Here is a 10,750-nt window from a genome sequence, read left to right on the forward strand (position 1 = left end):
ATCCTGGACCTCGCCATCCCTGGAAATAGCACTACGACAGCCACAAACTCCATTATGAGCCTCTGTCTGCTCGGGCTCACCTGCTCCAGGATCCACACTGCAACACTGCTCTGGCCTCAGAAGGCTTCTAATCCATTACCGGATACACTTTCACCCCACCCTTGACCCTCCTGCTTTGACTTCCACAAGCTCTTTGGAATTTCGCCAAGAATCAGCTCTCTTACTTGGCTTTCTCTCTTTCTATTCATCAGCTGGCAAAACCCCAATCTGGCTAACTAACTCTACCATCCACTTTGACCCAAGGCACTGTGCATGGGCTAACTGTTACCATGGCACAGCCGTGTGCCCGAGTCCCAGTAGGCCCTGCCTGGCGGTGCAGTTACACCTGCTCAGGAAGTGTGCTCTTCCTCCTTCCGAGACAACTACTCCCACTTCCCCTGCTTTCCTCCAACTGCCCATCCCCCTCCTCCAGCAGCTTCCAAGTTAAGAGACATGTCTTACACCTCACTAAAAATAGGAAACGCAAGAGATGCTCCCCAGTTGCTTTTCATCCCGCCTGCGCCTTTGGCTGTCTCTCTTCCTCTAAAAGTGGAGGAAATCTCCCTCCTGCCTTCTGGGAGTTCTCCTCCCACCTCTGTCCGGGACTCCACACACACACACACACACACACACACACAGCCACCAAGTCCCTGTTCACTGATTTGCTTCTGGTGCTTTCTCCCTCCCTGGCTCTTGGAGTGTAGCGTTTTCTTTCCAGCAGGTCATTCTTAGCAGTTCGCCAACACGTTCTAGAGTCTCTGGTGTTGAGAGAAACACACCCTGCCTTCACTCCCTCTGACTCACAGCAGCACTCAGGAGCTCTGTACCCTTCCTCATCCTCTGCCCCAGGGGCCCTCCAGCCTTTATTTTAAAACTAAACAAAAGGCCTCTCTTGGTTTCTGATCCCACGTTGCTCTGATTGGGTTTTTCCCCTGCCAACTTTCTCTTCCTCTGGAACTTCCTCTCTCTTCAGGTCGGCTCTGCCTGTCCTTCCTAAGTAACCCCGGCACCTCTACTGCTTCACCCTATCGCCTGCCTGCCTGCCTGCCTGCGAAGTGGTATTTTCCCATCTAGCCCAGGCCTCCCCTCTGATCCTGACCTTTGCGGGATGTCCCATCCCCCTCCCTATTTGGCATCTGTACCTAAGGTCTCTTGGCATCGCCACAAGGAAACTCTCCCAAGGCGGCTGCTCACCCACATGTGCTGCATTTTGGTAAATGACACAAGCATCTATCTACTCAGGTGCTAGAGGCTACAACCTCACAGCCCTCTGTGATTTCCATCCATTCTTATGCGCATACTTCAGGCCTTGTAGCTCTCTTCCTATCCTGCCTGATCTGGTTCAAGCTGACACAACCTTCCTGGGGCTGAGTTTAGGGTGAGGCAAGTCAGGTGCCCAGGGCACAACATTTAAAGAGGCTCTTTAACAGTGAGCACCAAGCTGACTTGCCCCAAACGGTAGAGTTAGAAACATACCAGGGGATTCCAATTCAATCCCATCAAGGTGGCATGTACCAATGCCATCTCACTAGTCCAAGTGATCAATTTCTGTTCACAATTGATCATAATGATAGGACTAAGAGCCAAAGGGATCACATAAACAAGACTAGTGTCTGAAAATACTAACCAATAGAACATAAAAGGGAGAGAAGGATCCAACAGGGGAAGCTGGATACATAGCAGACTCATAGAATGGCAAATGTCCTAAACAGCACTCTGGCCTCAGAATCAGCCCTTAGGCCATTCGGATCCGGCTGAAGAGCCCATGAGAGTATTTTAGGCATGGAAAGCCAAGACACTCAGGCAAAAAAAAAAAAAAAAACAACCACCTAAATGAAAGATCTCCACGAGTGAGATCCCAGTGGAAAGAATGGGTCATCAAAGAAGGAGGTACCTTTCTCTGAAGGGAGGAGAGAACTTCCACTTTGACTACGATCTTGTCTAAATATGATCAGAGTTGGTGAACTCAAAAGGCCTCCATAGCCTTGGCAACTCATGACTGGAGCCTAGGGAGATTACTGATGCCATAAACAAGAGTGTCAAATTGTTAAGTCAACGACAGGAGTCACTGTGCACTTACTCCTCATGTAGGATCTCGGCCCTTAATGTGCTGTACATTGTGACTTAATGCTATAACTAGTACTGAAACAGTATTTTTCACTTTGTGTTTCTATGTGGGTGCAAACTGTTGAAATCTTTACTTAATATATACTAAACTGATCTCCTGTATATAAGAGAAATGAAAATGAATCTCGATGTGAATGGAAGGGGAGAAGGAGCGAGAAAGGGGAGGGTTGCGGGTGGGACAGAAGTTATGGGGGGGGGGAGCCATTGTAATCCATAAGCTGTACTTTGGAAATTTATATTTACTAAATAAAAGTTAAAACAAAAACAAAAACAGTGAGCACTCCCTTGCCCCATCCTAACCCCGACCAAATCTGACCTTGTCTCATTGTCCCACCTTGCCCACTGCACTCCACCCACACCAGTATTCTTCCTGTTGCTCCCTCGAAAATACTAAGGTCAATCTCTCCCCAAGGCTTTTGTACCTTTATCTGGGACACTTTTCTTTCTGCTCATCATGTGACTGTCTCCTCCTTATTCTCTGGTCTGTGACCAAGTTCCACCTCTTTAATAAAGCCTTTCTTGATTCTAATATCTAAACTAGACCTCCCTATCCCAATCAATCCCAACGGTCGCAGATTAAATTCACCATAGTAAATATCACCGGCTACTCATATAATGACATTTTTTTTTAATTGAAAGGCAGAGTTAGAGAGAGAGAGAGAAGAAAGAGAGAAGTTTCTAATCACTGGCTTACTCCCCAAATGGCTGCAATGGCCCTGGGAAAGGCCAAGCCAAAGCCAGGAGCCAGGAGCTCCCTCTGGGTCTCCCACACAGGTGCAGGGGCCCAAGCACTTGGGTTGTTCTCCACCTCTTTCTCAGGTGAATTAGCAAGGAGCTAGATCAGAAGTGGAGCATCCAGAACTTGAAATGGTGCCCACTTGGGATGCCAGCATTGCAGGCAATGGCTCAACCCACTGTGCTAGTACAATGGCCCCCATCATGTAATCATTTTTTTCTACTTAACTGTTTAGCTAATCCCCATCACTACCACTCAAATTACCTCTTTAAGATCAGTATCTATGCCTGTTAGTACTGAATCTCCATGGCTTAATGCTTGGCACATAGAATTAGTCCACAAATATTTCTTAAGTGACCAAATGTTAAATAAATGTATGGGTGCAACAGATTAGTCTCCCCAAAATTCACCTTATAAAGATAATCTTGAGAAAACATTTCTGGAAAAATGTATTACCCATAAAGTAAGGCAATGACACAGTATATAAGTGAAGATTGTAAGACTTGGACTTCAGGTTCAAATTCAAACTTAACCACTTACTGACTCCATGACCTTGGGCAAGATTGAACAGATTTCTCATCTGTGGAAAAGAAGACAATAGTAACTGCTTCACAGGTTTGTTGGGAGGTTTAAAAGAGATAACTGGCCAAAGCCTTTGGCATAGTATCTGATCCTTATCAAATGACACTAATACTTGCCTGTGAAAACTGGGGAGACAGTGCTTGAAATACCATTTTTCATATAAAATGGGATGATTCATTATCAGGAATGCCAATCAGTCCTCTTCATTAACTGTTTATGGCGCAGGTGGCATTGTGACTCAGTGGGTTAAGCCGCCACCTGTGACACTGGCATCCTGTCAGAATACCGATTCAATTCCTGGCTGCTCTGCTTCTCCTCTGGCTTTCCCCTGATACATTTGGGAAGGCAGCGGAGGATGGCCCATGTGCTTGGGCCCCTGACACTCTTGTGACAGACCTGGATGGAGTTCCAGGCTCCTGGATTCAGACTGGCCCAGCGCTGGCTGATGAAACCTTTTGGGTTATGAACCAATAAATGGAAGATATTTCTCTCTCTCTCTCTCTCTCCTCCCCCCCCCATCTCCCTCCCTCCCTCCCTCTCTGTGTCTCTCCTCTTCCTCTCTGTCAATATGCCTTTCAAATACATAAAAATTTTAAAAATTAAAAAAAAACTATTTATGGGGGGGCCAGCACTGTGGCATAGTGGGTTAAAGCCCTGCCCTACAGCGCCGGCATCCTATATGGGTGCTGGTTTGAGTCCTGGCTGCTCCACTTCTGATCCAGCTCCCTGCTAATGTACCTGAGAAGGCTGCATAGGATGGCCCAAGTCCTCGGGTCCCTGCAACCATGTGGGAGACCCAGAGGAAGTTCCTTGCTCCTGGCTTCAGATCAGCTCAGCTCCAGCATTGTGGCCATTTGGGGAGTGAACCAGAGGATGAAGACCTCTCTCTCTGCCTCTCTGTAACTCTTTCAAATAAATAAAAATACATCTTCTTTAAAAAAAAAAAAAACATTCTCTTACATGCCAGTCTTTGTGCTAGGCACTTGCCAAACAAACATCAGTCAGACTTGGCTCCCATCCCCCAGGACTCACAGGGTATTGCCACGGCCAGTAGAGCTCACCGTGTACAGCCCTTGGCATCATTTAACCTACAAACTGCACAGTCCTGTGCTACTCCCTCTCCCGCCTGCTGGCGGGACTGAGAACATGCCCAAACAGGCTGAGGACCCACACTGGGCCACAGGACGCCCTTCTCTGGAGCAATCTACCTGGTCTTCTCTGAGGAATCTTGACATTCCACCGCCAAATTTTGACTCACAGTATTGCTCAACGTTGACTGCCAGCTTCTGAAATCGTCTATATTTAAGGCATCTTTCTACACATAGCCTCACCCCGCCCTACTCCTTTTCACTAGGCAAACTCAGACGGCTTCAGGAAACTGAGACTGGACAGCTCAACTTCCAGGAAGCCATCCTCCATCCCCGCATTGGCACTCCCATAGCAGGCAACATCACCCCGCCACAGCCCTTCTCTGTGGGGCCACAAGTTCCTTGACAGCAAATGGTGCCATCGATTCACAGGATACCTACCACCAGGCACATATTAGGTGCTCCATAAAATTGCAATAGGTCAATGAGATTTCTGTTGTTGTGTTTGAGTGGTTTTGGGGAATTGGACAGGGCAATGAGACAGGGGAAATATGGTCTAAGACCAATTTGGGGGAAAAAATATAACCACCTTTGTTTGGATGTTTTTCCAAAAGATTGAAATAAGAGGATGAATAAGGGGTTAGGACGTGGGGGTGAGGTTACTCATGTGCAGGCCAGGCTGACACTTTATTCACGTTCCTATAAGCTAGTTTCACACTGTGGATCAAGATCCAAGTGCGGGGCTGAAGGGAGGCCCAAAGTTGTGGCATCGTTACCACCTGCAGAGCCAACATCCCATATGGGTGCTGGTTAGTGTCCTGGCTGCTCGATTTCCAAGTTAGTTCCTGCTAATGGCCTAGAAAAGGCAGCAGAAGATGGTCCAAGTGCTTGAGCCCCTGCTATCCACGTGGGAGAGCTGGAAGCAGCTCCTGGCTTCTGGCTTTGACCTGGCCCAGCCCTGGCTGTTGCAGCCATCTGGAGAGTGAACCAGAGGGAAGATATCTCTGTCTCTCCTTCTCTGTGTAGCTCTTTCAGATAAATAAATAAATCTTTAAAAATATCCATAGGCTACAATCATCATTTTTCAAAAAAAAATAAGCATCATATATTAGAGCAGCAGTTCAGCTCCAGGCTACTCCATTTCCAATCCATCTTCCTGCTGTTGTGCCTGGGAAAGCTGCAGAAGATGGTCCAAGAACTCAGGCCATTATCATCCATGTAGCAGACCAGAGCGGAATTCTGGGCTCCTGGCTTTAGCCTGAACCAGCCCCAGCCTTTGAGGCCATTTGAAGAGTAAAGAACAGATAGAAGATCTCTCTCCTCTCTCACTCTCTCTCTCACTCTGCCTGTCAAATAAATAAGTCTTTTTAAGAAATAAGCAGAATAGAGTAGAACAGAATAGAAAACATCTGTGAGCATCATTACAGTGAAGATAAATATTATTTCACAAAACATGCGTGATGCGTGTGTGTGTAAATCATGATGTAAAACTTATTTCTTTCCTTTTTCTATATTTATACATTTATTTGAAGGCATGGTCATGGAGAAGGAGAGACAGAGAGAGATCTTCTATCTGCTTGTTCACTCCCCATGGGCCCACAATGGCCAGGAAGGAGCCAAGCAGAAGCCAGAGCTTCATTTAGGTGAATCCCTTGTAGGGGAAGGGGCCCCAGGTACTTGGCCACCCTCTGCTACTTTCCTCAACACACTAGCAGGGAGCTTGCCCTGGAAGTGCAGCAGCGGAGACTCAAACCAGGGCTCATATGGAGATGCTGGCATTGCAGGCAGTGGCTTAACCCACTGAGCCACAATGCCGGCTCCAATGCCTGTTTCTTACTGTGAGTTGTGGTCAACACCAGATGGGAAGCCACTGCTTAGCGTGGGCCTCTCAACTGGAGCAGTGCAGCTAGAGAGCCCACAGAGTGTCCCAGGAAGAAAACTCAGGGCGAGACGAGAAAGGAGTCCAGTCCCTCCACTACAGGGCTCCTGAGAAGGCATGAAGGCCTTGAGGGCTGAGCCAGCGTTCGGAACAGACCAGGGAGGGTGGGAGGGAGGAGCTGTTGCTGGAGACCACAGCCCCCGGGCTCTTGGCAGCCAGTCCACCAGCATCTTCTCCTTACCTTGCAGCGTGCCCACCAGCCCAGTACTGACACCGGAAATGATGTCACTAAGCAGCCATTCCTTTACTCGGTATTTGGGGAGCCACTCGAGGATGGGCAGGAGAGCCTTCAGCACACCAAAGGCTCTCTTTCTTGAACAGCTGTCAAAAAAGCAAGAAAACCAGGCTTCCAGTTCAATCTTGGTCATAGCCAACTGCAGGTCCCAAAAGTTACGAACTTCAGTTCTGAAGAACCTCAGAACTGCTGAGGTTCATTTAGAGAAAGAGTAAGAATCTCACGGAAAATAGAAACACTGATGTGCTTACTATGCTTCTGCCAAGAATTGCATCTATCCTATTAAATGCACTCACTGTACTAGAAAACACAGGATTAGCTGTCCCCTCCCTCCCCGCTGCTCTCACCTTTTTAATCCCCTGAGAAATTATCCTGACACAAGAGCCCCTTTTCTGTCCAGCCAGAGCTGATCAATGCAGAGGCTCTGCCTGGAGATTACTTTCAGACTTCTAACTCTAACCCAAGCGCCTTCTTCTTTTCTTAAAAAACCAAACCAAAACAACAACAAAAACACTCTGTATATGTTGGCAATACAAGCTTGGAGCCAATGTTTTACAAACATCTGAATACGATGAATATATACCATGCTACTAATGTTTAAATTCAACAACTGGGGCTGGCACTGTGGCATAGCGGGTAAAGCTGCCACCTGCAGTGCCAGCATCCCATATGGGTGCCAGTTTGAGACCTGGCTGCTCCACTTCCAATCCAGCTCTCTGCTATAGTCTGGGAAAGCAGTAGAAGATGGCACAACTCCTTGGGTCCCCGCACCTGCATGGGAGACCTGAAAGAGGCTCCTGGCTCCTAGCTTTAGATCAGTGCAGCTCTGGCCAGTGAGGCCAATTGGGGAGTGAACCAGCGGATGGAAGACCTCTCTGTCTCTACCTCTCTCTCTGTGTAACTCTGATTTTCAAATAAATAAAATAAATCTTTAAAAATAAATAAATTCAACAACCTATAGATATAAGAAAAAATCAACAATAGGCAGATATTATCCAGCTCCTGATCCCAACAAATTGTCCTTGAAAGCTCTGGTACTGATAAAATGATTACAAATGTTAATGATATTCCATTTTTGATATTAAAGAATTTTTAGGTGGATAACAGATTGTGGTCACCATTTTTCCAGAATTCCTTAGAGATAACAGTGGGATCTGCTTTTCCATGTGTTCCACGCCCATGAATTCAACCAACTGAAGGTTGAAAATAAAAACATCGCCCCTGTACTGAGCATGCGCAGATTTTTCCTTGTCAGGATCCCCTAAACAATACTGCTTAACAACTGTTTACAGATCATTTGCATTGTATTAGGAGTTGAAGGTCATCTATAAAGTATGTGGGAGGATATGTGTAGGTTACAAGCAAATATTGCTCCATTTTGGATTTTGGTGTCGCTTGGGGACCCGGCACCAATTCTGCTCGGAGAGTGGATGCGGCATCACTGCACAGACGTAACAGAAACACCACGTGGAATTCCCGCCTAAGTAATACTGGAGGGGCAAGTGGGTAGGAAGATGAACTAAGATCAGGCTGGTGGGATCATGTCACTCCATGTGTACTTTTGTTAACAAAGTTCCATAATAAAGGGATTTCAAAAACAAACTACAGGGGCCAGAGCTGTGGCATAGTGGGCTAAGCCTCTACCTCCCTGCCCCCATCAACCCCATATGGGTGCTGGTTCCTGTCCCAGCTGCTACTCTGCTATGGCCTGGGAAAGCAGTAGAAGATGACCCAAGTCCTTGGGCCCCCTGTGGGAGACACTGAAGAAGCTCCTGGCTCCTGGCTTCGGATCGGTGCAGTTCCGGCCAATAATGGGGCCATTTGGGGAAGTGAACCAGTGGATGGAAGACCTTTGTCTCTCCCTCTCTCTTTCAAATAAATAGATAAAATTGAAAAACAAACAAAACACTACATCTGGCAATTGGGTGACTGTTCCTCATGTCAGTGACCTCTAGTGCTGGGTGGCACATTTGGGTTTGGCACGTGCTGGCTCTCCTAGAGGTCCTACTGCCTCCTGGGTGAGGTGCGATACAGGCGCTCCTGTATCCTGGCTTCCATCCTGGTGTCTATCTGCGTGGCCTCCAGGCTACGTCAGCTTGAAGGGCTTAAAAGACTCCTGGCCAGGTGATGGATTTGCCCCTCATCTCTTTCAATGGGGCGCCTTTCTCCCCTCGGCCCTGGCCTCAGCCCAAGAAGCCGATAAGGACCCTCCACATCCCACGCTACCCTCCAGGTTCCTCAAAATGGAAAAGAGGGAAATATGGGGTTCTGGGAGCCCATCCTCCCCCTAAAGGTGTGTTTCCCAGGCCAGGTTGGAGCAACGGGCCCGGGAGCGAAGCAGCCACCTTGGGACCCGGAAAGGTGGCGTTGCGGACTGGAGACCCCGAGCCTCGCCTCGCAGAAAAGCTGCGGGCGCCCTGGCGCTCCCGGCCCCGCGCCCCGACGCCTGCTACCTGCAGCTCTTGGCCAGACTCTCTCGCAGAGTCTTGCGCTCCTGCAGGCGCCGCTCGTGCTTCTGCTGGAAGGCGAGTTCGCTGTAGACCGGGCGCGACACCACGTAGCTGCAGTTGTACTCGGGAAGCTGCTGCGGCGGCTCCGACCTGTTGCCCGGCGCGGCCATGACCTGCAAACCCCAGGAAGATTTTAAGGAGTTGCGGCGAACGAGGTCAATCCGAGGCGGAGAGCGAGGGGCAGAGAGCGAGCAGCGGCCGCAGCCGACCCGCGCGAGCCTGCGGCGCGCCCTGCGGGCTCGGGCGCTCGCGACGCGGCGTCCCAAGGCGCGCACAGCCAGCCGACTGCGGGGCACCTGGGGTTCTTCGGGTCCTGTGGGCTGCACCTGCAACTCGGGTCTCCACCGCTCGGATGGGAGTGCGCCTCCGCTCTGGGAGCTTCCGGAGCAAGACTCAGGACCCTCGGCCTGCAGCCAGGGCGCTGTCCGCGTCCTGAAATCTCCCCAAACGCGGGCTGGGGAGGTGGCCCTGGGCGTGTGCCGGGAGGGGAGAGGAACGAGGGGAGCGTCCCTGCCTCCAGGCGCCCGGCCTGAGCGCAGCTCCAGGCATGCACCGGGGAGAGGCACTGATGCTGAGGTCGGGCGTGGGACCCTCAGGGGGTGCTTCTTGGGTCCCGGGCTGCCTTCGCTGAGGGCAAATTCCGGGGGCGAGACACAACTCTCCTGGGCCAGGACCCTGGGCAGGTGGAGCAGCTCTCCTGCGTCCCCAAATTCCTCTTAGCGCTCACAGTCCCCTGCCCGCCCTCTCCATGCCCGAGATCACCGCCTGCCCTGGAGATCCGCCAGGACGGGGCGGACCAGGCTGCACCTCGGCAGCCGAACTCACCTGCGTGTGCTCGCGCCTCGCCCGGAATGACCCAGGACAGCCGTCTCGCCGTCTTTATAGCGCTCGCAAAAGGCAGTGAGACGTTTATTTATAGAGCAACAGACAGTTTGGTCCCCAGGAGGGTCACACAGACATTGGTCTTTCCCCTGCCGATCCTACCCGGAAAGATCCTGCCCCTCCACGCCCTGTCCCTCGCCCCAGCCGGGAAGGATAAGGATCTTGCTGGCCGTGTCGCAGGGGCCACTGGGCCACTCACTCACTTCCCCGACCGCTACAGCGGGCTGCAAGGTCAGAGCAGACAAGCCCTGTGTGGTTCCTTAGCAGCGAAGGGCTGACCTTGACTCCCAGGCAGTGTGAATCCAGGAGCTGCACAAGCTGACACACAGGTGCGCTCCTACCAAACTGGGAGGACAGGGCTGGGGCCAGTTTTGTAGAACAATAAAGTTTTGAATTTCTAGAAATCATCCCCACCACCGCCCAAATACCCACCGAATAGAACTTGTTCTTTTCTTTGCAAAGCGTTTTGATTTCTGACTGTTATACACCAATGTGTTTGTCGGTACGACGTGATAGTTCAATGCATGTCTCATTGTGCAATAATCAAATTAGAGTCATTAACATATCCATCACCTCAAACGTTTATCATTTCTTTGGGGTGAGAACATCAAA

General features: G+C 49.9%; 1 protein-coding gene across 1 annotated transcript in view; it reads right to left on the bottom strand.

Moving 5' to 3' along the window:
* SLC26A4 (solute carrier family 26 member 4) overlaps positions 1–10,230 on the bottom strand; it is a 59,430-nt gene extending 49,200 nt beyond the window's left edge. Inside the window, exons 1-3 of the mRNA XM_002712039.6 lie at positions 10,082–10,230; positions 9,200–9,369; positions 6,693–6,832 (exon numbers count right to left, since the gene is read on the bottom strand). Coding sequence (XP_002712085.1) covers positions 6,693–6,832; positions 9,200–9,366 — 307 coding nt within the window. The 5' untranslated portion in view covers positions 9,367–9,369; positions 10,082–10,230. The remainder of the gene's footprint in view (positions 1–6,692; positions 6,833–9,199; positions 9,370–10,081) is intronic.
* Positions 10,231–10,750: the final 520 nt, after the last annotated feature.

The sequence above is a fragment of the Oryctolagus cuniculus genome, chromosome 3, assembly GCF_051225735.1.
Source record: "Oryctolagus cuniculus isolate XC-2025 breed Fujian yellow rabbit chromosome 3, ASM5122573v1, whole genome shotgun sequence".
NCBI lineage: Eukaryota > Metazoa > Chordata > Mammalia > Lagomorpha > Leporidae > Oryctolagus > Oryctolagus cuniculus.